This window comes from Drosophila yakuba, chromosome 3R, assembly GCF_016746365.2.
Source record: "Drosophila yakuba strain Tai18E2 chromosome 3R, Prin_Dyak_Tai18E2_2.1, whole genome shotgun sequence".
NCBI classification, from domain to species: domain Eukaryota; kingdom Metazoa; phylum Arthropoda; class Insecta; order Diptera; family Drosophilidae; genus Drosophila; species Drosophila yakuba.
The window spans coordinates 28,156,324-28,181,057 of NC_052530.2; the positions used below are offsets into that span (position 1 = coordinate 28,156,324).

At 46.8% G+C, this 24,734-nt stretch overlaps 13 protein-coding genes across 16 annotated transcripts; 7 read left to right on the top strand and 6 right to left on the bottom strand.

Annotated features, from left to right (window-relative positions):
- Positions 1 to 424: 424 nt before the first annotated feature.
- On the top strand, positions 425 to 2,493 carry LOC6538721. The gene is made up of 4 exons (XM_002099200.3): positions 425 to 854; positions 1,072 to 1,594; positions 1,756 to 2,070; positions 2,223 to 2,493. Exons 1-4 carry the CDS (start codon positions 518 to 520, stop codon positions 2,473 to 2,475), a joined length of 1,428 nt encoding a protein of 475 aa, XP_002099236.1. The 5' UTR covers positions 425 to 517; the 3' UTR covers positions 2,476 to 2,493.
- Positions 2,494 to 2,512: 19 nt separating this feature from the next.
- On the bottom strand, positions 2,513 to 3,681 carry LOC6538722. The gene is made up of 3 exons (XM_002099201.2): positions 2,882 to 3,681; positions 2,711 to 2,821; positions 2,513 to 2,648 (listed from the first exon to the last, which is right to left on the bottom strand). The coding sequence occupies exons 1-3, from the start codon at positions 3,679 to 3,681 to the stop codon at positions 2,513 to 2,515; spliced, it is 1,047 nt and encodes a 348-aa protein (XP_002099237.2).
- A 172-nt stretch (positions 3,682 to 3,853) lies between these two features.
- On the bottom strand, positions 3,854 to 4,972 carry LOC6538723. Its single transcript, XM_002099202.3, has 3 exons — positions 4,217 to 4,972; positions 4,049 to 4,159; positions 3,854 to 3,989 (listed from the first exon to the last, which is right to left on the bottom strand). Exons 1-3 carry the CDS (start codon positions 4,888 to 4,890, stop codon positions 3,854 to 3,856), a joined length of 921 nt encoding a protein of 306 aa, XP_002099238.1. The 5' UTR covers positions 4,891 to 4,972.
- A 124-nt stretch (positions 4,973 to 5,096) lies between these two features.
- LOC26535924 lies at positions 5,097 to 5,923 on the top strand. The gene is made up of 3 exons (XM_015193503.2): positions 5,097 to 5,213; positions 5,266 to 5,666; positions 5,727 to 5,923. The coding sequence occupies exons 1-3, from the start codon at positions 5,109 to 5,111 to the stop codon at positions 5,884 to 5,886; spliced, it is 666 nt and encodes a 221-aa protein (XP_015048989.1). The 5' UTR covers positions 5,097 to 5,108; the 3' UTR covers positions 5,887 to 5,923.
- A 17-nt stretch (positions 5,924 to 5,940) lies between these two features.
- Positions 5,941 to 6,897, top strand: LOC6538724. Its single transcript, XM_002099203.4, has 2 exons — positions 5,941 to 6,520; positions 6,578 to 6,897. Exons 1-2 carry the CDS (start codon positions 6,036 to 6,038, stop codon positions 6,732 to 6,734), a joined length of 642 nt encoding a protein of 213 aa, XP_002099239.2. The 5' UTR covers positions 5,941 to 6,035; the 3' UTR covers positions 6,735 to 6,897.
- LOC6538725 lies at positions 6,895 to 7,823 on the bottom strand. Its single transcript, XM_002099204.2, has 2 exons — positions 7,161 to 7,823; positions 6,895 to 7,071 (listed from the first exon to the last, which is right to left on the bottom strand). Exons 1-2 carry the CDS (start codon positions 7,661 to 7,663, stop codon positions 6,915 to 6,917), a joined length of 660 nt encoding a protein of 219 aa, XP_002099240.1. The 5' UTR covers positions 7,664 to 7,823; the 3' UTR covers positions 6,895 to 6,914.
- A 285-nt stretch (positions 7,824 to 8,108) lies between these two features.
- On the top strand, positions 8,109 to 9,182 carry LOC6538726. Its single transcript, XM_002099205.3, has 4 exons — positions 8,109 to 8,488; positions 8,563 to 8,801; positions 8,858 to 8,968; positions 9,022 to 9,182. Exons 1-4 carry the CDS (start codon positions 8,270 to 8,272, stop codon positions 9,164 to 9,166), a joined length of 714 nt encoding a protein of 237 aa, XP_002099241.1. The 5' UTR covers positions 8,109 to 8,269; the 3' UTR covers positions 9,167 to 9,182.
- Positions 9,183 to 9,200: 18 nt separating this feature from the next.
- LOC6538727 lies at positions 9,201 to 10,051 on the bottom strand. Its single transcript, XM_002099206.4, has one exon. The coding sequence runs from the start codon at positions 10,008 to 10,010 to the stop codon at positions 9,312 to 9,314; it is 699 nt and encodes a 232-aa protein (XP_002099242.1). The 5' UTR covers positions 10,011 to 10,051; the 3' UTR covers positions 9,201 to 9,311.
- Positions 9,981 to 11,631, bottom strand: LOC6538728. Its single transcript, XM_002099207.4, has 7 exons — positions 11,556 to 11,631; positions 11,039 to 11,464; positions 10,942 to 10,983; positions 10,809 to 10,886; positions 10,571 to 10,753; positions 10,395 to 10,511; positions 9,981 to 10,339 (listed from the first exon to the last, which is right to left on the bottom strand). Exons 2-7 carry the CDS (start codon positions 11,419 to 11,421, stop codon positions 10,210 to 10,212), a joined length of 933 nt encoding a protein of 310 aa, XP_002099243.2. The 5' UTR covers positions 11,422 to 11,464; positions 11,556 to 11,631; the 3' UTR covers positions 9,981 to 10,209.
- Positions 11,590 to 12,562, top strand: LOC6538729. Its single transcript, XM_002099208.3, has 2 exons — positions 11,590 to 12,150; positions 12,209 to 12,562. Exons 1-2 carry the CDS (start codon positions 11,719 to 11,721, stop codon positions 12,395 to 12,397), a joined length of 621 nt encoding a protein of 206 aa, XP_002099244.1. The 5' UTR covers positions 11,590 to 11,718; the 3' UTR covers positions 12,398 to 12,562.
- A 1,053-nt stretch (positions 12,563 to 13,615) lies between these two features.
- LOC6538730 (tRNA modification GTPase GTPBP3, mitochondrial) lies at positions 13,616 to 15,679 on the top strand. The gene is made up of 3 exons (XM_002099209.3): positions 13,616 to 13,880; positions 14,268 to 14,573; positions 14,630 to 15,679. The coding sequence occupies exons 1-3, from the start codon at positions 13,692 to 13,694 to the stop codon at positions 15,614 to 15,616; spliced, it is 1,482 nt and encodes a 493-aa protein (XP_002099245.1). The 5' UTR covers positions 13,616 to 13,691; the 3' UTR covers positions 15,617 to 15,679.
- Positions 15,680 to 15,885: 206 nt separating this feature from the next.
- LOC6538731 (golgin-84) lies at positions 15,886 to 17,763 on the top strand. Its single transcript, XM_002099210.4, has 2 exons — positions 15,886 to 17,289; positions 17,345 to 17,763. The coding sequence occupies exons 1-2, from the start codon at positions 15,954 to 15,956 to the stop codon at positions 17,557 to 17,559; spliced, it is 1,551 nt and encodes a 516-aa protein (XP_002099246.1). The 5' UTR covers positions 15,886 to 15,953; the 3' UTR covers positions 17,560 to 17,763.
- Positions 17,587 to 24,619, bottom strand: LOC6538732 (C2 domain-containing protein 5). 4 transcript variants are annotated; one of them, XM_039375818.1, is made up of 11 exons: positions 24,325 to 24,619; positions 23,969 to 24,270; positions 23,564 to 23,909; positions 21,445 to 23,084; positions 21,141 to 21,167; positions 20,296 to 20,635; positions 19,085 to 20,206; positions 18,944 to 19,031; positions 18,488 to 18,886; positions 18,158 to 18,430; positions 17,587 to 18,099 (listed from the first exon to the last, which is right to left on the bottom strand). In XM_039375818.1, the coding sequence occupies exons 1-11, from the start codon at positions 24,486 to 24,488 to the stop codon at positions 18,037 to 18,039; spliced, it is 4,764 nt and encodes a 1,587-aa protein (XP_039231752.1). In that variant the 5' UTR covers positions 24,489 to 24,619; the 3' UTR covers positions 17,587 to 18,036. The 4 variants fall into 4 exon arrangements, with proteins under 4 accessions (XP_039231752.1, XP_039231753.1, XP_002099247.1 ...); XM_039375819.1 differs by having other exon boundaries at positions 21,445 to 21,743; positions 24,325 to 24,616; XM_002099211.4 differs by lacking the exon at positions 21,141 to 21,167.
- Positions 24,620 to 24,734: the final 115 nt, after the last annotated feature.

Sequence of the window (24,734 nt, forward strand, 5' to 3'; positions counted from 1 at the left end):
CAGCTAAAAGCATTTTCCGATTTGAGCATCGAGCATTCGAGTTTATACCCGGAAAAACGGAGACTAGTGATCACATTACTTCAACTTCAACTCCGCAGTGCTATCGAAATAAGATGGAAGTGTGCTACTTTCGGGATGGAACGAATAAACCAAAAGTTGGGAGCGTGAAAAAGTAATTTGAACCTCTAAATAGACCAATGAGCACACGGAGCAAAAGGCAAAGGCAAAAGCAGCAGCTCTTCTGCTAGACAAACTACTTGGCAAAACACAAGAGAGACGAAAAGTGTGAAAACTAATGAAAGACAAAGGAGGGCAAAAGAATTTCAACGAACTGGAAACTTTCTGGAGGGAAAGCTGCTTGGCCAACACCACCACCACCACTACTACTTACAATTAACAGCCAAGTTTTGGCCAAGAACTCCACTGCTTCTGCTGCCTCTTCTTCGGTTTGGGCCAGCAACGCGATACTTGGCCAACAGTTGCCGCATGGACAACGCTTCGACAGCAGGTTGGAAAAATGTCGACACGGACAAAGAAGGCGAGCTGCTCCAACGCCATCGAGTTGGGAAATTCTGCAATAGGTAATTGCTGGCCGACCATCCTGACGCTGGCCATGCTCATGCTGGCCAACTTGGTCGACGCACTGAAGAGCGGGGATTCCATTCAGTTGGCAACCGGGAGCCCACCATCACTGAGCATAAACAATGCGGACAGCAGCCTGGAGCAGCTCATCGAGATGCGGCTGAATGAGTCTGCGTCCGCATCCGTCCAGAACAGCCAGTCAGCCAGCCAGGAGCTGTTGTCCCGGAAACGACGTTATTTGGTATTTCCGGAGGGCAGCTCCTTTCAGATGGGTAAGTCCTCAGTCACAGCACAGTGGCGTAGTGCATAGGGGATGTCATCATTTTAATATACAAATATTTAAAATCTTAAATATGTGCATATTTATCACAAATATTTAATGGTAAAAATCCTACGACTATAAACCCTGTTTATTAATACCCCGCAAACTACGCCACTGTCTCAATGCAAATCACATGCCTCAATTACCCCCCATCTTCATCCGTTCAGTGTACGACGAGATTGTGGGAATGGTGGACCACACGAACTACTTGATTCTGGGCATTACGGTGGCGCTGGCCTGGGAGCTGCCCAGCAAGCCGCCCAGCGAGGAGCTGGACGATCTGCTGACCAAGTTGGAGGACGGCACAATAGACATCAGTCGCAACGACACCGTGTCGAACATAACCTACGTGGATGTGGATGTGGATGTGGATGCCTCCACTACCACGACGAGCAGGCCGGCGGCGGACTACAAGCCCAACTACATCAATTTGTCGAGTTACGGCTCCTCCTCCGCCTCGAGTGGCAGCAACTCCTACTACAACTCCTACTACAGCCATTCGCCCGTCTTCCGCACTCCGATGCATCCGTCGCATCGATTGGCGGATAGTTATTACTCCTCACGTCCAAAGGGGGGCAGGCGGAAGGATAACCACTACTACTACAGCTCCAGCAATCCATTCGCCAAGTGGACGAGGCCCTACTCTCACGCCCAGAACTCACGCTATCCCTACTGGGCTCTAAACTCAAGGTGAAACTATACACTTAGGAAGTTTTCATTTTGAAAATGTATTAGAACATCATTATCCTGCTGAAAGGATTTTAGTGCTCTGTTTGGAATAAGTATTGAGTTCTGCTTAGTTGTATCCTATGCATGTTCATATTTTAATAAGTTATCTATTTCATTGGCAGACTCAAAGATAGATACTACGGCTACAAAAGTCAACAGGCAGCACCGCCGGTGGCGCAGCGGCGACAGGACAGCACCACCACCACCACCACCACCAGTCGACCCACTCGCAGGCCAGCTCCTCGACATCATCGCATATATCCGGTGTTTGGCAAGCGCAGCATTCCGGATGCAGCCAATCCGCATAAACGCCAGCGACGCAGCGGAGTGGCCACCGAGCACGAGGACAAGATGAGCCGCCTGGAGCAACTCCAGATCAAGCACCATCGCAGTAGCAGACAGTCGTTGTACGAGAGAATCGAGAAGTATCTGGACAAGTAAGTAGGATACCTAAGCATTGTGTAGATTTATTCCTTTAAGCCACCTTAAAGTTGAAACACAAGTTTGATGTACATACACTCAGTAGTGATTTCGGTTGAGAAGTACTTATCCACTAATTAGCATGCTAAACGACTTACTTCCTCCGCAGACGAGGTCACCATGGCCACCACTGCGTACTGCGAACGCTCTGTGAAACGGGCCAGAAGTCGGAGGAGGAGGAGCCCGGCACCTTCGTGGGCGAACTGATGCGTGCGGTGTTCACCCTTCCGGAAGCCATGGACAACGAACCGGTTGCCTATCGCGACACCCACTACGACAAGGCGCATGCCACCAAGGCGGACTGTGCCGCCCTCTATCCGGAGTGCAAGCAGTCCATGTGGCAGGCCCAGTTCATACAATAAACACCCATTCCCCAAGTCTGCTCAAAGTTGCTTTTATTCAGTTCCACTTGCCACCCATTAGCCAGGCCAGTAAGTTCAGCTTACACGAGTCCCGAAACTGACGGTCACAGTCCTCCGCATCCATTTGCATTACGCGGGAATACTCATCCTCTACGCCGGATGTGGTGGGCAGTCTGAGGTGTTTAATGGGTTTTAATATTCAAGAACTGATATCGTTAAAGTGCAATACACTTACGTAAAAACCAGTCGCACAATATCCTGTATCATCGAGTAGCCCCGAGGCAGCAGCAGGCGTTTGCTATCACAGATGGCCCTCAAAACACAGGCTTTGGCATCGATTCCCAAACTAAAGTAGTTAATAATATGGAGTTATTTATAATAAATTATACTCAAGACTCATCCTTACAGCTTACTGAAGCCATCGAAGTGCTCAAAAAGCTGCCTGCGATCGCGATGTCCGTTGTAGTGCCGCATATCCTTGAGTTGCGCCAATTCAGGATAGTGAGCTACTTCATGTGGTGCCATATCGGGATCGTAGGGATCGTACAGCGGCTGAGACCTCACATCCTCATAGGGTTCCACCTCGGGATCGTAGTACTCGCCATCTGCAGATCTATACCAGCGTTTTGACCACTTGGGCGACTGCGTGGTCCACTTGCTCCATCTGCCAGGCTGACTGTACTTCTCATAGTTGTGATTCGCTGGCGACCAGTTTTCGTAACGATTGCCATATTTGGACCAATGTGCCCACTTGCCAGGATCCACATAGGTTGGTTTTTGGGGCCTCAAATCGATGCGTTGTCGCAGTTTCACTGGCATGGGTTTCTTTAGAGGCGTGGCCTTAAATCTCCAGTTTGTTCCGGGTATCCAAACGTAGGTGGGTTCCGTCGTTGTCTTTGGTTTCACCGTGGTCGTGGTTCTCTGACGATATCGTTTTGGGTAGACATCTTCGCGTTTTGTGGGCACGGGGTAATAACAAGCCTGCTCGATATTCATACTCACACCCTTTGGGTAAGCAGAGATCAGACCTTTACTCAGCTGCCCTGTGAACTTCAAATTTGATCCTGAAGGAAATAAGACGAAACGCTTTCGACGCGAGAAGACTCTATCAAGCACATGATTCAACTCCGTGTGATTCGAGTCCACTTGGGCAAAGGTCCAGTGGATTAGTTCGAAGGTAAGTAGGATCAACAGATCGAGACGCATTTCTAAAGAGTACTGATTGAGATGTTCGAAGTGAAGACAACCAGTACCAATTTCCAAGTACTGCTTACCATTGTAGTCGAATGTACTGAGGTGTTAATTGCACATTCAACAATTGTAGAACTTAATTTAAGAAGTTTAGACCAAGATACGTGACTGATAAATAAGTTTTACTTTACTCAAGTCTGCCGCTCAACAGCCAAATCAATAAATTCATATTACACTTAGACTTTAGCTCCGCTGCACATTCATCAGCATCTTTGTCCATTATGCGACTGTATTCATCCTCCAAGCCATCCAATCTGGGCAGACTTTTAAATACAACTTTAAATAAGAATTTAAATTGTTAACAAGAAGGTTTTCAACTTACGTGAATACCACTCGCAACATGTCCTGCAGCATGGAATATCCAGGTGGCAGCAGCAATCTTTTGCTATCACAGATGGTGCGCAAAATACAGGACTTTACATCAATGCCAATCCTTAAAAAGGTATCATATCATAGGAGAATTTTATAAAAATATTCCATAAATACCCACAGGGAACTGAGTTTGGTGAAGCGATCAAACAGTGATCTGCGATCGCGGTGGCCGTGGTAATGGTGCGACTGCCAGGCTCCACTGTACTTGTGCTGCTTCCATTTGGATTCCCACTTTGGCGAAGGTGTGCTCCATTTCGACCACTTTGCCTTGCTTGGATCACTGCCCTTCCATTGGTAAGTGTGCCATTTTTGTTTCTGACTCCAATGCTGCCACTTATAAGGATTCGCATAGCTATCGTCGTCGATGCGATGAGTTTTCGGAGGCGGTTGTCTCCATTTGGGTTTGGGCAAAGTCTGGGCCTTAAAACGCCAGTCGGTACCGGGTATGTAAATAATTGAATCGGGCAGCTTTTCCGGTTTTTCAGTCGTGGTCTTGGGCAGAAACTTCTTGGGGTATACATCCTCCACAGCACCGGGTATGGGAAAATAGACAGCTTCCTCTAAAACAAAGGATATGCCTTTGGGATAGGTCGCCAGAAGTCCAGTGGCAAAGGAGCAGGTGAACTTCACAAACGAGCCCGGCGGAAACAACAGCGCTCTTCGTCGCCGGGAAAAAACTCTGGGCACTGCATCTTTAAGTTCCGTTTTCTTGGGTTTTCCCAGGTTTTCTCCCAAACTTGGGCCAAAAGCGGCATACAGCACCAACAAGGCAAAGATCTTGGCTCGTAGCATCTTGGCCAACTGAAAAGCTTAAGTTATGAACGCTGGCCAGAGAGGCCAGTTATTCTGGCAGTGCCAACCGATTGCCCAAATATTTACACACAGCTGATTGACGTCTTGATATATTTACGGTGATCATGTATCCATTAACCCACCGACCCAATTTGTACAGTAATTTGGGGAATCGCTTGTTTGTAGATCGTTCAGTTCCGCTTCGAAACTCAAGACGAATGGTTCCCAAAATGAAACCTTATTCTTTAACTACGTATATCCTAGTGCTTATTCTCACTCAGCAATCGGAATCTCTGCTGTGGCCAGCCTCTTCAAACTTGGGTGTAAGTGAAGTTTGCTCATAGCTGAGCTATAATACTAACTCATCGCCTGTAGCTGACATTATCCGTGTCCACACCCATTGCGGAACTCTATCCGGAACGTCGAATTCTGATTGATTGGTGCTTCGCCATCTCCTACAACTATCCGTATAACTTGACGGAGTTCTATAGCATACCCATCTGGCCAGGATTTGCCAACTACAAAGCGAAACGCCAAGTTCCCCAACTGGAGCTGACTGATGGAAACTTCTATGCCAAATATGGACATGATATGGACAGTGGTATGCATCCCAAGGACTTTTCGGCTGGGCAACTCTACGGTTTCCTTGAGGATACTCTAGCGGGTTATGGATTCCATGAGACGTGTTTGCTGAGAAGTGTTTGTGAACTAGCACAGCATCCCTTCGATGACAACCATCAGCACTTGCTGAGCGACTTAGTGACCTTTGTTTTAAGGCAAGAATAGTTTGGGAGACCAATATTATTAGTTAATTTACTTTATATTCTTTTCCGTAGCCCCTCCCAACACGAGGGCTTTCGGGATGACGAAGACGTGTACAGAAATGCCTACGAACTGGCCGAGCAGGATGGATTCCTGGGTCGAGATTGCTTGAGTTTATACTCGCACTGCAAACACGATCTATTACAGCTGATGAGTCAAGTTATATTTCACTAGAACTAATAAAAACGCTGGAAAAAGGCCTACATGTAAATTGCAATGTCTGTGCGTTTCATTAGCAGCCACTAATTAAAGCAGTGCGTTGTGTTGTCAAGAAATCGAGTTGAGATACACATTCTACGCGGTGTGATGGTCACCAGATCAGAATGTATCTCACCGGCGTCCACTTCATTGGAGCTCTGCTGTCGCTGTGCAGCATTGCCATACCCATCCGTGCGGAGTTCCCTCTGCTCTTTCCGGCATCCTCGGTTTACCAGATCACCTCCTCGCTGTCCGTGCCCGTGGTCATTCCGGATCGCAAACTCTTCTGGGATTGGGGTCTTCAGATGAACTACGCCCTGCCGGCTCAACCCTCCTCCTTCTACGCAGCCTCCATTTGGCCAGATGAGTTCTCTCGCCGGGGAAAGCGTCACCTGTGGAATGAGACCACTAAGTATCTTCCAGAGGGTGCCTCCACAATGCATCCGAGTGACTTTACGGCCGGAGAGCTGTACGAGAGTCTGGAGAACATGCTCGTCCAGTATGGCTTTGATGAGTCCTGTCTGCTGCGCAGTGTTTGTGAATTGGCGCGACATCCTTTCAAGGATATGGAAAACAACATGCTCACCGCCCTGCTGACTTTCACACTAACGTGAGTAAAACCATATTATATTTCATCTATGGACTTGGTTACAACTTTCAATTGCAGACCCTCTTTGCATGAGGCCTTTGCACCTGGCGAAAACATTTATCGGCAAGTTTACGAACATGCGGAGCAACAAGGATTTCTTGGCAAGGATTGTGGCCATCTGTATTCCAACTGCCCCGTGGACTTTCTCGGTGGCATCAGCAGCCTGTTGAGCTAGCAGCATTTACCCGATCCATTAAACTGATTGTGGATAAGCAGCTGGCCCAAAGGCATACTAATAATTTAGGCAAGCATTTTCAATTCAATGAAGCTTAATTGTAAACGGCAACTGTGTGCCAGTGCAGAAATAATCTAGGCCCATTAAATAGACGACAATGTTATGGCTAAGGTATTTATTTCATCTGACCAGTCGGGTGGCGAGGTTTATGATATCTGCTTCACAACTGGGATATGATACATGACACTGGCCACCGAGAAAGCCAATTCGCTCGGCTTCTTCGTATCTATCTCGATAGTGCTGCTCGTCCTCAGCGAATCCCTCGTGTTGAGATGGTCTGCAAAAAAGTTCTCTTTAGTATAATTATGCATTTATTAAATATTATATTATATTAAATAGTTCTAGCTTTCAAAGCTCGAAACTTACGTGAGCAGGAAGGTTACAACTTGGGTGACCATTCCATAGAAGTGGTCCTCGGCAAAGGGATGCAGGGCCAGCTCACAGACACTGCGGAGCAGGCAGGATCTATGGAAACCATAGGTCTCGAGCATGTTCTCTATGCCCCGGTACAGTTGTCCGGCCGTAAAATCTCCCGGATGCATGCCACCCTCCAGATCCAGCTGCTGGAGATTCGCATCCAGGCTGTTGTCCAACTGGCGCTTCTGCCGCCGGGACAGTTCATCTGCCCAGATGGTGGCATTGTAGAAGGCGGACACGGTGGCCGGCAGGTTGTAGTTCATCTGGAAGCCCATGTCCATGAAGACCTTGGTGCGGGTGTTGAGGTCGGCGGGAATGGAGATGGATGAGGTCAGCTGGAGCACCGTTGAGGCGGGATAAAGCAGAAGTCCATGAATGGGTCGGAACAGGGTGATCAGCAGCAGAGTGACCTGGCCGAGATCTGCGACGTTCTGCAGCTTTGGGCGATACATGGCGATGTGATCCACTTGGCAATCATGCAACAAGACACCCAAAATCCAGAGCACTCCATTGTCTATTTGGGGATTAATTAAGGCGAGCTGTGAATGAGCGGATCAACGACCAGAGCGAGATGCGTGAATAGCAATTAGAACGGTCCACAAAACACCTTTTGAAAAAGTGGAGCGCATGCTCCATCATTAAGATCCAAATGGCAGCGTGATCTTGCCAATCAAGAGACATCTTCGGCTGGCTCCATTTCTTTTCACAAGAACATTTCATAACCCATCGATTGGTAAAAGCTATTCTTGGTTCTACACAGAGAAAAGTTCAGATTAGATCTAAATGCTGTACTTACAACTTTCACATAAGCCGAAGACATCTTCTTCTTATATATTATTGAACTTAATATTTATTTACTAATTTATATTTATTAGAAAGTTCAACAAACAGTAACTATGTAATACTTATTAATTTATATATTTTTTTTTGTGCATTCTTTTCTATACGGATCTGTGAATTTCTTGGGCAAACACCTCTTGTGTTCTTTGTGCGTCGTGGCTTAGATCCAAGTTTAAACAAAGAACGATTAGTTAGCATTGCACTAGAACGCAAACAAGATGGTCCACAGAGTTCTGACCTGTCTTCTGTTGCTCCTCAGTTTGCTCTTCACCATTGACTTGGTGCTGAGCCACACAAAGAATATCTACACCTCGGATGAAGCTACTTTAAGGATTAGCAGAAGTATAAGCCATCCAGATGAGAGCGGGAACAGCAGCTTTACTTCCTTGAGTCGGTCCAAGCGTGTGGCCATCTACAATGGCCAGGGCATTGTCAAGGTGGGATTACCACACTGCAACACTGTGGATTCGGCACATCTCTAACCACTTCCACTTATCCAAACCACTTGCAGCTGGTACCGAGTCTGGCGTATCCTGTGAAGCAGACCGACAAAACGCAATCCTTTTGGTGGTTCATTAACGTGCAAGGCCAGTGGATACCGACCACCATACCCATATACTGGTGGAGTTTCTGGAACACCACCGCCTTCGTGTCCACCGCTCGCGAATGGCGCAAGGACATGCAGGCGAAGGTCCTGCACGACGAGGCTCGCACGTGGGTCTACAATGCCATCGAAGTGGGCATGGAGCAGTGAGTATGATTAGCTATCTTTCTACAGCTACCTAAATCGCATTATCTTTCTGCAGATTAGATGGTGCTTACGGTGGAGTTTGCCTGCTAAGAAGCATATGCGAGATCTCGCAGAAACCCTTCCAGAACAGCAACATCTTCAGTGAGATCGTAAACGCTGTGCTGGTGTAAGTCTCATATTTTTCAGTAAATGAAGAATGAACTATGAATGCAATTCTAGACCCACCATGGACAATGTGGCCAGCAAGTATCTGCATGCCCGGGACGCGGGACGTGGAGGAGCAGACTGCGAGCGAACCTTCAGCGACTGCAATCCGCTGCTCTGGACCCTGGTGACGAACATGGCCAAGAATCCGTTCAAGTGATCAGTGATCACACAAACATACGCACACACACACATCCGGCATCCTTGCTGGCACTCAGGGCACACAATTTAATTTCCTCATACAAATAAAAAGTGTATATGCTATAGAATCGTAAAAGCGCTTTATATAATCAGAGCCACGACTCCTACTTCTTGGCAACGGCTCGTCGTCGGAACTCGGCCCAAATCTCACAGAGCAGCGGTTTCACCAGGCAATTGCACTCCTTGAGCGGCAGGGCGCCCGGCTTGAGGCGTCGGCACTCCGAGAATGAGGGGTATGGGGTGCGGGGCTTCACACACGGCAGCGGTCCCCGTTCCCTTCGGCACGAGGGTGGTCGGCGGCCATCGCGATGACAGCGACGGGCCAGACGAGGGCAGTCCCCCTCCGAGAGATCCGGACAGGGCTGCGGACAGGCGGTGGAGGGTTTGGCCGATGGCTTGCGCCGCTTGATAGGAGCCGGCTTGGCCTTGGCGAAGCAGCATATCTTCTTGGGCTTGATCTGGATGGGCGGACAGGCCACCCATGTCTGCCAGTACTTCCGCTTGGCCTTGTCCGACTCCACGTAGTAGATGTCGTCGAAGCGCGGATTGAACGGACAGGCTGTGTCGTCGGGATCGCAGAATGGATTCAGCCACATGGACTCGGCCTTGACTATCTTTTTCTTCTTCTGGGGCGGAGCCTGCAAGCTGGGTTTGCCGCATGGGAACTTGGTCAACACCTTGGGGCACCGGCTCTTTTCCTTCTTATCACAACCGGATGCGAATCGCACACAGCTGTTGACCGCACCCAAAATCGTCGGGGTTGGGCGGAACAGTGCTCGGGAGGAATTAATACTCAGTGCCATTATGGAAGCTCTGGAATTTTGAATTTTTAACCGAAATATATTTTCCAAAAAGTTTTGGGCCGGAATTTAGATGGAATTTCGAGGAACACGATACTGGGAGGCTACAGACCTATCCAGCTCGAGAACGGAACTAAAACTGATGGCTCTGGGTTATCCGGAATCACAGTACAATGAAAGTTCGATTCTCGGCTCACTACGTTTACAATTTTGCACTACTTTGGGTAAGGAAGTCTAGAACATTGTACGGACAACTGGGGGCGTAAAATCGGGCACAGTCCTGGATATCCATGCGATGCCTGTACTTATCATCGGTCACCTCTTCGGGAACTCTGAAACATAGTTAATATTAATACATTTCATAGCACAATAAAGCACTTTACTTACGTCAGCACGATTCGCATTAGATCCTCCATGAGAAAACCCTGATCCTGACCAGCATTCAATTTGGCCCTCAGCTCACACATGGCTCTCTTGATGCAGGACCTCAAGTCCAACTGAAAACTATTAATGAATTTCTATTAATTGAATTTCTTTTGTGGATACTATAACTTAAGGCTTACACTTTTCCCATGGCCTCAAACTGATCGAAAATCTCTCTGCGCTCTCTGTATCCACGATGCAACTTCCAACTAGGCACTTGAGCCCAGGACTCGTAAACTTCTTCCTTCGGTTGATTTGGGTTCTGCTGATTTGCAGACAAACTCCATGGGGTTTGATAGAATGGGGCCCTGTTTAATGTGGGTCTGAAATATTTTAGAGCAACGTTGGAGTCTTTCAAAGTTATCTATCTGATTTTACCTCGATTGGTAGACCTCTTGCCTGCGATTGGATAAATGCCAAGGAGTTTGGTAAAATGAATCCTTATTAAAGGCAGGGCTAAAACATTGAACTTGTAGTTATTAACTCGTGAAAATAAATTATTATAATTTACCTTGATTTTGTTTGGTAGAATGGTACTCTATTAATAGTGGGGCTGAAACTAAACATTTTTAATTTATTTTCTTAACTAATGAATTGGGATACTTTACCTTTCGTAATAGTTTGGATAATAGTTTGGATAATAGCTTACAGGCCTTTTGCTATATGACCAATCAAATCGGCGTTTTGGCATTGGCATTGGCTTCGGCTTCATCCTCTTCAGAATCTTGGGCTGCCAACCCTCAATGGTGTCGGGAACAGGAACATACATATCAAACTCCAGGCTGTACTGAAGTCCACTTGGTCGTCCGCCCAGAATGAGTTTGGTTAGGGCGGCGGTCAGGAGGAGAGCAGCCTTGTCCGGAAAGACCAAAGCGCGCACACGCCGCGATAGAATGCGATTCTCCAAGGAGGACTCCGCCAGATGGGTTTGATTTCCAAAAGCCGAACTGATGGCTCCAAGCCAAAGAAGTACCAAAATCGTAGACCTCATGCCGCCACTCCGAGAACGCAACTGATCCGTTGTGTGTCAGGTACTAGTCGTGGAAAATTAACACCAGGTGAGCAGCGCTAATTGGGAAAGGTGGGCTGGCTTACAGCATCAGGTGTGCCTTGATTCGTACGCACCTTACATGTCACCTCGATTCGTTGGAAGCGGATTCATTTCGTTACATGCCGCCTCTTTGGAAGCAGGCTACATTTTGGCATTCCAATAGTAAAACTTTCACAGTTCACCAACTCTTTTAATAAAATTCCTATAACTGCAAAAAAAAAGTATATTTCCCCGAGAATGGTTAACATACATGGTGGCACTCGGATGATGGTGAACCGCTGCATCGAGCTCCTTCGTGCGCGGATCGAATGCGCCTCCACGCGTCACATCGCCAGGCGGTACCAGCGTCCCAGGGATCAGGTTAAGGTGGGCAGTCAATACCTGCCGGACGATCAGATACTCAGGGAGCGGGAGAAAGCGGATGTGTACAAGAAGAACAAGCGACGCTCCATGTGGGAGCAGGACGAGGGCCACGGCGGACGCATCTCCGCCGGTGAGGATCAGGAGCGCTTCGATAACGAGCAATACCATCCGCGGGAACTGGAGCAGCGCAACTACGAGTGCACTTGGGTCAATTTCCCGGAGAGTGTGGCCACCAAGCAAAATCGCAGGCGGGACTTCCTGGAAACGATGGGCACTACTGAGGCTCCCCGACGTCGCCGAACTCAGGTATATATCTTAAGAGCTATTTTAAGGAAAAATCAATGTACAAATCTTTTTTTTCCAGGGTGACCGACCGAGTACGGCAAAACCATGTGACGACGAGGCGCGCGCCTTTATCAACCAATGGGACACCAATGCGGCAATGATCCAGCGCAACAAATTTGTTCGTTCCACCGATTGCTGTCCACCACCCATTGTATCTCTCCGGATGTCGGACGCCTATAGCACCCGTAAACGCCAATTCCTATATTAATCCGTTTTTATCCACATCAGAAATTCAAGCGATTGCTCAACTCAGTAGCCTGATCAAATTGATAGTGTCCAAGGCATCAGATTTTAATGCGTCCAAATCCGAAAATGTTGTACTGTGTCTGTAGTCCAGATGTGATTTTTGTTGCTAATAAAACATTTAAGTGCATTTTGTGTATTCAAAATATTAATATCAGAATTGCTTTATTGGTCTGCTAATTACATTTAAAATATAAATTAAAAATTAATAATTTCTACTAGTTTTTGGTGGGATTGGGGAAAACGAAAAGGCCAAAAACTACTTTTGATAAAATGCGTCATTTTTAATTGGTTTTTTCAACATAACTTGGCTAAAAATGGTCCTAAGATAATAATAAAAACAGTTTTGTACATCTTTTTAACAATATTAAATATTTCTACAACTTTTTGGTAAAACTAGAACAAAAAAAAAAATTTTAATTTTTGCATCAAATTTTGCAAAAAATGGCAAGAAAAAAAGTTGCCAAATTTGAACTCCAGGCGATTCAGAATTTAATTACGAGTTCATCGAGATATCCCATTCGATATTTCGACCAATATTTTCAAAGTTTTGGTCAAAAATTTGAATATTATTTGACGAAAATGCCAAAAACTACTTTTAATAAAATTCGTTACTTACAATTGGTTTCTTCAACATAACTTGGCTAAAAATGGTCCTAAGATCATAGTAAAAACAGTTTTTTACATTTTTTTAACAATATTAAATATTTCTACAACTTTTTTGTGGAACTAGAAAAAAATTTTTTTTTTTTAATTTTTGCATTTTTTGTAAGGGTTACCATCATCAAATTTTGCAAAAAATGGCAAAAAAAAAAGTTGTCAAATTTGAACTCCAGGCGATTCAGAATTTAATTACGAGTTCATCGAGATATGCCATTCGATATTTCGACCAATATTTTCAAAGTTTTGGTCAAAAATCTGAATATTATTTGATGAAAATGGCAAAAAACTACTTTTAATAACATTCGTTATTTTCAATTGTGTTTCTTCAAAATAACTTGACGAAAAACAGACATAAAGATATTATAAAAAGTGTTTCTTATAAATAAATTTACTTTACATTTTTGCTGATTTGTGTAAAATAAGGTTTGTGTCTGAACTATAATTTACCCACCGACTCGCAATTGTTGATGGACAATTGTTTAGTATATATCTACGAGCGGAATGATATATTTTTGTAACGGCCATTCCGCGGTCACACTTAATATCACGTTTAATTGTTTATTATTCGGCGGTTGGTTTTTAATTGTTTTTTGGCAATGGCGCTTCTCAGGAACGCGTCCAATGGCTTCTTGGGCAGTTTCCGGCGCTTTGCCAGCAGCGGATGCACCATCTACAGCCTCAGTTCCGGTCATGTCAAGTGCGGCGTGTCCGTAATCCGCGTCTCCGGGCCGCAAACAAAGAAGGCGCTCCGAGCAATTGTTGCAAACAAAGAATACGAGCCTAAGGCAAGTCAATCAATATACATATATTACCATACCATCAGATGTAAGAGAGTTCATGACCTATTGAGTAAATAGGATACTAGGTAAACCCACAATATATTTAGAAAAAAGAAAAAACCTGTTGCTTATCTATATTCTATATATACTCTAGAATCTAGAGAATCTATCGTGTTTAAAAACACTTAAATTGTTTAGCAATTTCTAAACTAACATGAAACTCACTAAATAAATGTATAAATTTACATATTTCATCTACAACTTTATTGGTTATAATTGGCAAGTTGCCAGGTTTCATTTGTATTTACATATATTTAAAAAAAAGTAAAACCTCTATATATTAATATAAATAGTGAATAGTAATAGTTCCTTTATAAATACTTTTTTAAATAGGCTCGTCAGGCGTACTTGAAATCCTTCTACCATCCCGCCAGCAAGGAGATGATTGACCGCGGACTCTTACTTTGGTTTCCGGGTCCGGCTTCCTTCACTGGCGAGGATTCCTGCGAGTTCCAGGTGCATGGATCCCTGGCTGTGATTGCGGCCATGCTGGATGCTCTGGGCAAAGTGGATGGGTTGCGGCCGGCGGAGCCAGGAGAGTTCACAAAGCGAGCCTTCTTTGGGGGCAAACTGGATTTGACAGAGGTGGAGGGCTTGGCCGATCTGATCCACGCTGAAACGGAGGCGCAGAGGAAGCAGGTTGGCAGTGTACTTGGGGTCTCTTTGATTAAATTTTAAGTCCACTTTTCCTCCAGGCATTGCTACAAAGCACCGGTGCACTGGCGCGCCTCTACGACAACTGGCGCCGGCGTCTTATCCGTTGTGCTGCCCATTTGGAGGCCTACATAGACTTTGCCGAGGAGGAGCAAATCGAGGGCGGCATCATCCTGCAACTCGGCAAAGAACTGAAGGCAGTGAAACGCGAGATTCGCGAGCATTTGAGTGACCAGCGGCAGGGAGAGCTACTCCGCGACGGAGTTCGCACTGTGATCATCGGAGCACCCAATGTGGGCAAGAGTAGTCTGCTCAATCTCCTCTGCCAGCGATCCGTGTCCATAGTGACGGATCAGGCGGGCACCACAAGGGATATTATAGAAACCATGCACAATTTCGGAGGATACCCGGTGGTATTTTCGGACACAGCCGGTTTGCGTCGATATACCACGGATAGTATAGAGCAGGAGGGAATGCAGAGAGCCAAAAACTGCCTGGTCCAATCCGATTTGATATTGCTCCTAGCTGAAGCCAAGCACATTGCACAGCTGACGCACGATGACGCAGTTGCTCCTTTTGTAGATAGCTATCTGGGCGAGTTGGATATACCCCTGGACATGTGCTCAGGAAAACGCCTGCAATTGGTGGCCAACAAAACGGACACTTTGTCGGATGAGGAGCATCAACAGTTGGACAAGCTGTCCAATGTCTTAGCCATATCATGCCATAAGCCCGATAAGATGCCCGTGTTTCTGGGATCGCTGGAGAAGCAGCTGCAAGAACTGTGCGGAGAACCACGGGCGGAGAATCCACGCATCACAAACACCCGCTACCGCCAACAACTGGAGCGCTGCATCGAGAACATTGATATTTTTCTGCGAGATTACAGACCTGACGTTTACCCCGACATGGCCATTGCCGCCTCCAAGCTGCGCAACGCCGTGCGCTGCATCGAACGCATCACCGGACACATCAGTTGCGAAGATATACTCGACGTCGTCTTCAAGGACTTTTGCATTGGAAAGTGAAGAGATAACTATAGTTTTTAGTTGCGAGTTTCGAAAATTATACTGCCCCGTTTGAGTATTGAATGAAATATTCATTTGTAGCCTTAGAATTTTAATAAGAAAAATAAATTAAAATTTCTGCACGAATAAGCAAAATTGGAATTAGTTTTATTAAAAACCATCATAATGTTGTTTTAATTGAAATTTTTTATTATAAAATAATTTATTCAAAATTCCGTTACTCTCAGTGTGACCTTAACTTTGGAGTTGACCATCTCGCAGTCAAAAGAGATCTGGGCACACACTGTGATATTGTTTACGTGTTTTGCTCGCAGAGATTAGTTTGTTTTAGAAAAATATGTCATCCTGGATCACAGGACTGGCGGACAAGGCCGAAAACATCTTGAACAAGCTGGACCAAAATGCGGCAACAGCCCTCCAAACAGAGAACTCCACCGGATCAGCGGATCCAATGCGCAGGAGCATGACGAGCAGCACCCAATCTCTGTCCACGTCCATGAAGTCCACTCTGTCGCCAGTGAAGCGCTCGGGCGCCAATAGCTCATCTAGTGTAAAAAGCGAGGGCGGTGGCGCCGTGGTCACCAAGGACATGCAGCAAAAGATGACTACATCGCCCAGTTTCTCCAACAGCCCCGATGTAGCCCTCAACTCAATGGACACCAATGAATTGGCTGCCTTCAAGATCGCCCTGAATGAGATCACAGCCGAGAGGGATGAACTTCGTCTGCGCTTAGATGATCTCAATAACGAAACCGAAAAGTTCGATCTGCATCAACACACCCAGGTGCTGGAAGCTCTGGTTAAAACTCTTTCCGAGGAGCGGGACAAGGCAGTACATGACCACAATGAGGCCCAGACAGCCAACATGGCGTACGTGCACTCCATCTCCGAACTGGAAACCAATCTGGCCAAGTTGCAGCAGGAATACATGAGCGCCGCTCACAAATTGCAAATGCAAACGAAGGAAACGGAGCAGCAGCGCCAGGAGCTCCAGGAATACCGCATCAAGGCTCAGCGAGCCCTGCAGGCGAAGGATTCCCTCATCGCAGAATTGAAGGCCAAGCCCACGGAGGAGGGCGCAGATCCAAACCTGGTGTCCAAGGACAGTGAAACGCGTTTTCTGCAAATTGAACACGAGTCACTCAAACAAGAACTAGAGCACGCCAATGAGGAACTGCAAAAGGCGCGTTTGCAGCTGGACGATTACAATTCACAGGAAAGACAACGACAGGTGGAGCTTAGCTCAGCCCGCCAGCGTGAGGAAACACTAGCAAAGGAGTTGCGACAGGCAAGGGAACACAGTGTGAGCTCCGAGTCCGATCAGCGAGTGCTCACCCAGGAACTGGCATCACTTCGGCAACAGCTTAGTAACCAAATGGCTGCTGCCGCCACACGCCTACAAGAGCGGGAGCAGCAGCTTCAGCAGATGCGTCAGCGATTGAGCGAAGAAGCCAACACGGGGGCCAAAAACAATTACGAGACTCGGTTGAAGGCTTTAACCCAATCGCTGGTCGAACGGCAGAGTCTTCTGGAGAGAGTTACGAGTGAGAGAAACGCCCTGAGATTGCAGCACGAGAAGGCACAGACGCAGCTACAGCAGAACATGCACTTGGTGGAAATGGAAAGCCAAAGGGGCAGCTCCCGCCATGCGTTGCTCAACAGTACAGATGATGGTAAGTCTAACATACTTCGAGTACCAAACAGCACATTAATATAAATTCCACCCAGTTAAAGCACAATTCCCGCTTCTTATGCATCCAAGTCCATTTGACAATCGTGTGGCCCGTCGCTTCAAGCGAGCACTTCGCCAGGCGGACTCCATGGGCATTCGGGTGGGAACCTTTCTGCGTCGCTATCCCATGATGCGGGTCTCTGTGATCGTTTACGTGGCTCTGCTGCACCTTTGGGTCATGTTTGTGCTGCTCTCCACTACACCAAACTAATCGAATTAAATACATTTAATTGAGCAATTGTTGTATTTCATTAATTGTGTATGTATTGTATTTTACACGCCAAAATTGGATATCTAGGGATACGAGTATATGTGTCATGTTTGTGGTTGCAACAATTGTATATATCGATAGTATACTTGTGTTTCGCACTCGTTCTAAATTCAATATTCAATAAACATCAACTATGTACAGAAATTGCAATTGATTTAACGCTAAAAACATCAAGCAAACAAGTAACAAGACCGAAAAAATTCGCACTACTAAGTGAGGATAAGAACGATTCCTCACAGTTCAAATATTGCATAAAGAATCTACAGACGCTGTAAAGGTGTTAAGTAAATGTGAATTAGTTTAACTTCAGTTGCTGGGCAGAGCTGATAGTTCTAGCTAAGCGGAAGAAAATAGAGAGTAAACGCTTTTGGGACGATTCGCGTAAAACATGCGCTATATGCCCCGCAAGTTTTTATATCAGTCATCGGCATGGTAGCTCACATAGACAGCATCGCCACCGATGCTAATCAGGCACTGGCCCTAAGAACACAAGAATTTAATAGAAAAACTTTGAGGTATAGATCATTATTTGCCTTACCTGATTTTTGTGCTGATTATCGAACAACATGAGTTCGGTGATGTAAAAAGAGACCATGGCATTTCCGCCCAGCGAAGCGATGTGAGCCCTCACTACAGCCAGCAGTTCGGTAATAAAGCCATGGACAAATCCGCTGATGCCGCCATTTTCCCGGATCGAGGTGCTCTCCCGAATAAAGAAGAAGTTCAGGTTGCCCAAATATTTATCTATACGACCACCGGGTATGAAACTTAGTGGTGTCACGTCCACTCCATAACGATCGCGCAGAGGAAACTGTCAGGAAACAATATTATTAATATAACCACATTTATGCTATTTAAATGTTCTTACATAACGGCTACGTGGAACCGATCCAACGTTCAACGGCTTGACTCCGGTTGAAGGCAATCCCGAAACGAGGTTGTTTAGACGCGATGGCGAAGTTTTTCGCATTTTAAATGAGCTCATTCCGAATGGCGGAATAGCGGTGCTGGTCGGCGTGGGTGTGTCCACCATCTGATCCTCGTCCAACGGAAATATGTAATCCTCCTCTTGCAGCATTCGTTTACCGTGTAACTCTGGCTGAGATTGAGTGGCGTGCACCGTGCCATCATGAAATCCGTTCTGCTGTTGAGGTGCCGGCTGCTGCTGCTGCTGCTGCTGAGCCGGTCGTCCGCGTCCGCGGTACTTCATTCGGTTGGCATCGCTCAGGCCCATAGCCATGCCAGTGACTAGCAATTGAATTTGATCCTTCAGGAAAATAAGTAAGTAAAGTATTTATGATCAAATTTAAAGCAATTCCCTTACCGTCTCTGGCAGATCTAGTCGGAAACGAAGATCGCAGATAGCACAGGGTATCATAGTGCGTAGCTTGAAGTAAATGGTCTGCAACAGTCTGGAAAAGCAAATATTTGTAGTGCGGATCACCTTAAGAAGATGAGAACTTACCTCTGAAAGTGTTTGGGAAATCCGTTTACACTTTGGCCCACCTCGAGTCGAGCGCGCCACACTTGGGTGAACATCTGCAGATTCTTGACTGTATCCATTTCCAGCATTCCCGGCACCTGCTGCGTATTGACCACATGGAAGCCTTCCGGCGGATAAGGCTCCATTAATAGCGATATGATTTCCAAGTCTTCGATATCGTCCACTTCCAGGACACACAACTCCTTGTTGCCACAGTTCAGATCGATTTCGTTCATCTCCTCTTCATCAGAGTCGTCTGTATCCGATTGTTTATCGCCAGAGGCGCCTGTGGTTGGTACTCCTCCGGCATTGGCTACCAAATCCGGATCCAAGCTTTTCAGCTGGTATATCTCCTGGTTGCGTTCAAACGTTTCTTGCAATTTCTTCTGCAACTCATTAAGCTTTTGCTTGTCGGTCCACGAGTTGCCTGCCACGATCTTTGGTACCTGCGGCACCGGTAAAGCTGTGAGAAATAGAGCCGTTCCCGTGGCTATCAACGCTATCATACGCTCGCCAATGGCAACTTGTGTGCGTAGTCCAAAGATGGCATTCATGCCCTTGGCCTTCAGCTTGTTGATCAGCACTCGATGAAGTTCGTACTCCAAGAAGGGTAGACCATCCGATATTTCTTTGGCGTTCAGCTCCGCACGCAGATCTCTTTTGGCGCGCACCACTTGGGCCTGCATGAAGCAACCCCTTCCGGTAACCTGCATAAACTCGGGCACTTCCAGCGTGGCGAGCAGTACATCCGGAACTCTTCCCTTGCGGCACACCGCGCACTTCTTCATCTTCACATTGAAAGGCACCGAACTTAGGTTGTAGGGTATGTGGCAGATGGCACAGGCATTCCGGGGTCCATTGAGTGGGGGAAGTCCATAGCGTTTGCCTCCCGAACTGTTGCCGGTGCCCAGGGAACCGCTGTCCTTGCCAATGCTCGTATCCCCGGCGGTGCTTCCATTTCCGTCCTCCACGGAATTTGTCATGGCTGCAACGCTGGCGGTTGCTTTTGACATGGTAAAGATATCGGTTTGCGATACAGATCGATTGAACACCATGTTAATCACTGCCGCCGTTCCTGTGGCAGATAAAACGCAGACATCGTCACTAAAAAAGAAAGATAGGGTATTAATTACGCTTATCTTAGCAGGTGTGCTCAGGGATTTCAATATAATAGATTATTGAACTTTACGTACGATATGGTGGTGGTTTCGGCATAACCTAGCACCACATTACAGCCCAGGGAACGGGCATGCGATCGGATCTCCATTCGGAGCTCCGTCCACCAGCTGTCTCGTACTTCTGGCTCATCCGGATTGGGCACACGCTCCAGCAGTTTTACGGAACGTGCCGCGACCGTTGCGCCCAAATGAAGAATGAATCCCGTCGGGTATTTTGTCATGGTCAGGAAGGGATACTCCAACATATCCAGACTGTCGGCCGCCGTTCCAGGTTTGGCTCCCACCGACGGCTGCGTTAAACGCATCATCGCCGTGGCGGCCACCAGGCGCTCACTAGCCACACATATGGAGTTTCCTGTGAATGAAAAAGGGTACCAAAGGTACTATAAGCATTTGCTTTTCTGGGTCTTACACATAGTGATTACATTTATATTTACAGCGCAATATCTTAACCACGTATGGAGTGTTGGAGATATGGTGAAAGTATGGACCGAAACAATTTTTAATCCAAATTTTATTATGATAATTAATTAAAATAAATGTTGTATTCTAAATATAACCCACAAAGTCAAAGTCTGGGGGTACTTGAGAAATGTAATTTTGAAAACAACAAAACAAATGAAAACCTATAAACTCAGATCCTCAGATCGCATCAAATCCCAATTCTATGACACACGTAATGATGGTGTAGTGTAACATGTAAGGACAGATCAGATCGGATGAAGCATTCAAGACTTGGCGATACAGAAGAGCAATAGCCTGCTTAAAGTGCAGGATGTAAAGAGACAGAAAGGAGCACGCACAGACACACAGAGGTACATCGAGAAAGGACATCGAGATTAGGCGGAGCATCTACTTACGCTTCCGGTGGAACGTAAAGGCTATGCCTGATAGCGAGTTGTGGCAGCGGACGCAAAGATAGAACGTTGAAAGATACGTTTATGGTTACTCAGAGACGAGACGGTCAGAAAAGAACGCACATTGACGGAGAACACACAAATATTGATAGCCACTAGGTGCTCAAATGCTTATAGTCTATAGCCTAACCCTAGATATAAACTAAAGGGAATGATTATCCCTGAACAGTCATGTTTTCGCTTACTTTAAACGTTATAAAGATATTCGAAAGCAGGGCTGCTTACATGGACTGGATCCCTTACATACCTTTGGGCGTGACACTAAGGTCGGAGTCGGAGGATCTGCGGCAGATCTCGCCGACGGTGGCCGGCACCATTGTTGTGGCCGTCGAGGCGGTAGAAGTGGATGCGCTATCCGCATTCGTTGTCGCCGAGATGCCGCTCTTCGAGGGACTAGGCGTCAACTTTAGACGACTGTTGCTCACCGGCGAGGCGAAGCGTTTCAAATTGGGACTGCTACCCTCCACCGTTGTGGGTATATTGGACGGTCCAGTGCTTGCGGCTGCTCCTATGGAACAGGGTTGCTGTTGGAGCTCGGAGCTGGATCTAATTACGCGTAGTGGTTGTTGTTGTTGTCGAATGGCAAATGGAGCAAGCAATGATGATTCATTATTGTGGTTACTATGGTTAGTACTATTAGAGATATTTACAGATTGATCTAATTGGGTAAGGCAAGGGGAGTTATTGTAATCGAAGACGACTAGATTGGACTGGGTGGGAGTGGGTGTAGAGGGGCAGACGCGCAGCTCGGGCGCCTTCAGCAGCAGCGTGTTGGGTGGAACTGGAGTGTCATTATCGGGTGCCACTAGATGATTCAACGACGCACTGCGTTGCATGGTCTTCTCGTAACTGGGGAGAAAGTTCAACTGCAGCATGGACGAGGATCCGCTGAGGTTGGATCCCAGCCAATCATTGGAGCAGCTAGGCAACTCCGGTTGTGAGCTGTAATACGGCTTGCGTTCCAGCGAGGGCACAAACGGATGCTTTGGTCTATTCTCTAATTCGCTGCACTTGGGGCTCAGATGCATCAACTTTTGCAGGCGACGTGAGAAGCCTTTGAGGTCGTCGAGCAGATTGTGGTGGCTTGGACCCAAATCCTGCTGGCTGTTCTCGCAGCTCCGAGTCTCTCCTGGCTTAATCCAATTATCTTGTAGATCTTCCTCCTCATCCGGGAAGTCTTCGCCATTGCTCTCAGGTGGCCCTATTTCGAGATCCAACTGCAGAGAGTCTTCTGATTCAGTTGAGTAATTAGATGTTGGCCGTGTCCTGGCTTGAAACTCATCTCCAGGCAAATCAGGTGCCGAGCGGGTGTTCTCTTGGTACTCCATCAACCCGGGCACGGTGAGGAAACTCTTGACGGGCATGTGACCAGGACGGACGTTCGAATCGCTACTAATGGATCTGGTTATAAAAGGAGGAATTGAGGATTTGGATGTCGATGCCGCGAAACGAGACTTGCGTCGCCGCCTAAAACTCGAGCTGGCTGCAGTGGCCCCGCCAAAGATGCTGCTCAACGACTGTGTAGCATTCTCCGGTATCTTCGGCTCAATCCGCCGGATAAGTGTGGCGTATTTCTGGCTAAAAATCTTACTCGAAGAGAGCGTTAGACGGCGCATACGGTGTCGTAGTTTTTTCTCGCGATTGCGATCGCCACGCTCGTCCTCTTGCTTAATGAGATTCTGCATTAGTTCCGCATCCTCGGTGTCGCTGCTGGCACTCTCCAAGTAAAACATTGTTGCTGCTGCCGCCGCTGCTGCAGACGAGGGCGCCGACGAGCTGGGTTCCCTATAGATATTTAGACGATATTGGGGCGTGCGGCCGGAGAGAGGCAAACTTGAGCTGCTCGCCCCCGCACAGTTGAGGAAGTCTAGATACTTTTGTGTCAGTCTAGCCGTATTTGGATAAGATGGTACGTAAATGTTTTATAAACATAAACACGACACAACAACGAAACAACGACAACGATTGGAACGTGCAATACGATACGACAAGGAGCGAAAGTTTAGATATTGAGGGATGAACATCGTCGGAGAGATTTCGGTGTGGGGAAGAACGTTCAAAAGAAGAAAAAATTCGCTTTAGAAATTATTTAAGTTCGTTTTCTACTAGCACCTACTTTCGGCTACGGATGCTAAACAAATAATTTGTACAATCAAGGGTAGGTTGGCTTCGGGAACCGAAGTTTCAAATACTCTTGCAACCTGATAAGAAACACTTTTACTAGACATCGTTAATGGACTTATGTAATCATGTAATCAGACATATCAGCTATAATATGACAATTGCTTTGCAAGAGTATACTAAATAGCCAAAGAAATCATAAGTTACAAGTAACCAGACAGCGCTTAGTGTCACCAAATACTCACTCTTCGATTAGAGCCACATCCGCACTGTTTGGCTGACTTGTGCTGGTGTCCTTGATCAGCGTGACAGCCGTTCCAATGCCTCGGGCCACCACACCCACGTCGCCCTCCAGATCGAAGCACTGGGTATAACCGATGACGGCATTAGCACCCATATTAATAGCCTTAAGACCCATTCTCCGCTGCACTTGGCCAGACAACTTGAGAAAAACCACTTGGCGAGCCTCGTTGGAAGCGCGCGGGGTGCGTATTTTGTCGATCCACTGGTACTCCGGATCGTCATTGACCACTAATTCCTCAACAAAGCCATGAATCACCTGGGCGCGGTAGCCAAATGGCACACACTGAGCTGTTGGAGAAAAAATTATAATTAGACGAATCCCTAATGGTGTATATTAAAGATTATACAATGGAAGAAGGGGATGCCGCAGGAGCTCTGCCGAAACTTGTTAACGTCCGAGAACAGATCCACCTTAACAATCACATTGATCTCGCCGCGGATGCCGTGCATAGTGTCGAAAACGGGAATCCAGCCGGATAGCACAGTGCCCTTGCCGTGCACCGCCTGACTAGAGCTCTCCAGGCACAGAGGATTCAAGCTGATGTTGACTTTTCCGATTGCATCGTTCGCAGAGTACGTGTCGTAGTCCATAAGGCGAATTTGCAGGGGCTCATCCTGGAGCTCAGCATCGTCCACCTCGAAACGGAACCTATTGGAAAGCAAGGTTTACTATATACGGAGCTAGTTAATGGTCAGACCTCACCAATCGGTATTCCAGGTGGGATTCAAACTCTTGCGGAAGACATCCGTCTTGTGGGTCACCGAGGCCAGTTTGATCTCCACGAAGGCGTCCGTGGTTTCGCTGCTTTTGTCCATCACGGGCAGGTTGCGCGCCGCCTTAATCTTCACCCCCACCTTGCCCGGCATCCTGTCGCTTTCGCCTGTCGTCCCTTTTCACCAGATACCAGATTGTGACCACCGAATTTCGACCAGAAGTGTTCACGTTTTATCTTGTGTTTTCCATTTTTCCCAGTGCTCAGTGTGGCCGTAGTCCGTGAAGTGCAAAATACCTACAAATTAGCTACTTGTCCTGGGTCTGTTCAAAGATTTATTTTTGTAATCTAAATGAAAATATAAGAGTTTGCTAAGTCATTAAGCAATAACTAGCTTAAT

Excerpts from the sequence above, each read along its gene's own strand:
- LOC6538721 (XM_002099200.3), top strand. The coding sequence starts at position 518 with ATGTCGACACGGACAAAGAAGGCGAGCTGCTCCAACGCCATCGAGTTG. Across the intron at positions 855-1,071 it reads GGGCAGCTCCTTTCAGATGG|TGTACGACGAGATTGTGGGA; the intron begins GTAAGTCCTCAG and ends TCATCCGTTCAG. Across the intron at positions 2,071-2,222 it reads ATCGAGAAGTATCTGGACAA|ACGAGGTCACCATGGCCACC; the intron begins GTAAGTAGGATA and ends CTTCCTCCGCAG.
- LOC6538722 (XM_002099201.2), bottom strand. The coding sequence starts at position 3,681 with ATGCGTCTCGATCTGTTGATCCTACTTACCTTCGAACTAATCCACTGG. Across the intron at positions 2,822-2,881 it reads TTCGATGGCTTCAGTAAGCT|TTTGGGAATCGATGCCAAAG; the intron begins GTAAGGATGAGT and ends TAACTACTTTAG. Across the intron at positions 2,649-2,710 it reads ATTGTGCGACTGGTTTTTAC|ACTGCCCACCACATCCGGCG; the intron begins GTAAGTGTATTG and ends TAAACACCTCAG.
- LOC6538723 (XM_002099202.3), bottom strand. The coding sequence starts at position 4,890 with ATGCTACGAGCCAAGATCTTTGCCTTGTTGGTGCTGTATGCCGCTTTT. Across the intron at positions 4,160-4,216 it reads TTCACCAAACTCAGTTCCCT|GATTGGCATTGATGTAAAGT; the intron begins GTGGGTATTTAT and ends TACCTTTTTAAG. Across the intron at positions 3,990-4,048 it reads ATGTTGCGAGTGGTATTCAC|TCTGCCCAGATTGGATGGCT; the intron begins GTAAGTTGAAAA and ends TGTATTTAAAAG.
- LOC26535924 (XM_015193503.2), top strand. The coding sequence starts at position 5,109 with ATGGTTCCCAAAATGAAACCTTATTCTTTAACTACGTATATCCTAGTG. Across the intron at positions 5,214-5,265 it reads CAGCCTCTTCAAACTTGGGT|CTGACATTATCCGTGTCCAC; the intron begins GTAAGTGAAGTT and ends CATCGCCTGTAG. Across the intron at positions 5,667-5,726 it reads TTAGTGACCTTTGTTTTAAG|CCCCTCCCAACACGAGGGCT; the intron begins GCAAGAATAGTT and ends TCTTTTCCGTAG.
- LOC6538724 (XM_002099203.4), top strand. The coding sequence starts at position 6,036 with ATGTATCTCACCGGCGTCCACTTCATTGGAGCTCTGCTGTCGCTGTGC. Across the intron at positions 6,521-6,577 it reads CTGCTGACTTTCACACTAAC|ACCCTCTTTGCATGAGGCCT; the intron begins GTGAGTAAAACC and ends TTTCAATTGCAG.
- LOC6538725 (XM_002099204.2), bottom strand. The coding sequence starts at position 7,663 with ATGTATCGCCCAAAGCTGCAGAACGTCGCAGATCTCGGCCAGGTCACT. Across the intron at positions 7,072-7,160 it reads GTTGTAACCTTCCTGCTCAC|ACCATCTCAACACGAGGGAT; the intron begins GTAAGTTTCGAG and ends ACTTTTTTGCAG.
- LOC6538726 (XM_002099205.3), top strand. The coding sequence starts at position 8,270 with ATGGTCCACAGAGTTCTGACCTGTCTTCTGTTGCTCCTCAGTTTGCTC. Across the intron at positions 8,489-8,562 it reads ATGGCCAGGGCATTGTCAAG|CTGGTACCGAGTCTGGCGTA; the intron begins GTGGGATTACCA and ends AACCACTTGCAG. Across the intron at positions 8,802-8,857 it reads ATCGAAGTGGGCATGGAGCA|ATTAGATGGTGCTTACGGTG; the intron begins GTGAGTATGATT and ends ATCTTTCTGCAG.
- LOC6538727 (XM_002099206.4), bottom strand. The coding sequence starts at position 10,010 with ATGGCACTGAGTATTAATTCCTCCCGAGCACTGTTCCGCCCAACCCCG.
- LOC6538728 (XM_002099207.4), bottom strand. The coding sequence starts at position 11,421 with ATGAGGTCTACGATTTTGGTACTTCTTTGGCTTGGAGCCATCAGTTCG. Across the intron at positions 10,512-10,570 it reads TTTGAGGCCATGGGAAAAGT|TTTTCAGTTGGACTTGAGGT; the intron begins GTAAGCCTTAAG and ends ATTCATTAATAG. Across the intron at positions 10,340-10,394 it reads CTAATGCGAATCGTGCTGAC|AGTTCCCGAAGAGGTGACCG; the intron begins GTAAGTAAAGTG and ends ACTATGTTTCAG.
- LOC6538729 (XM_002099208.3), top strand. The coding sequence starts at position 11,719 with ATGGTTAACATACATGGTGGCACTCGGATGATGGTGAACCGCTGCATC. Across the intron at positions 12,151-12,208 it reads CCCGACGTCGCCGAACTCAG|GGTGACCGACCGAGTACGGC; the intron begins GTATATATCTTA and ends TTTTTTTTCCAG.
- LOC6538730 (XM_002099209.3), top strand. The coding sequence starts at position 13,692 with ATGGCGCTTCTCAGGAACGCGTCCAATGGCTTCTTGGGCAGTTTCCGG. Across the intron at positions 13,881-14,267 it reads ACAAAGAATACGAGCCTAAG|GCTCGTCAGGCGTACTTGAA; the intron begins GCAAGTCAATCA and ends TTTTTTAAATAG. Across the intron at positions 14,574-14,629 it reads CGGAGGCGCAGAGGAAGCAG|GCATTGCTACAAAGCACCGG; the intron begins GTTGGCAGTGTA and ends CTTTTCCTCCAG.
- LOC6538731 (XM_002099210.4), top strand. The coding sequence starts at position 15,954 with ATGTCATCCTGGATCACAGGACTGGCGGACAAGGCCGAAAACATCTTG. Across the intron at positions 17,290-17,344 it reads GCTCAACAGTACAGATGATG|TTAAAGCACAATTCCCGCTT; the intron begins GTAAGTCTAACA and ends AATTCCACCCAG.
- LOC6538732 (XM_039375818.1), bottom strand. The coding sequence starts at position 24,488 with ATGCCGGGCAAGGTGGGGGTGAAGATTAAGGCGGCGCGCAACCTGCCC. Across the intron at positions 21,168-21,444 it reads CCTTAGTGTCACGCCCAAAG|GCATAGCCTTTACGTTCCAC; the intron begins GTATGTAAGGGA and ends ACTCGCTATCAG. Across the intron at positions 20,207-20,295 it reads GCCGAAACCACCACCATATC|TGACGATGTCTGCGTTTTAT; the intron begins GTACGTAAAGTT and ends TTTCTTTTTTAG.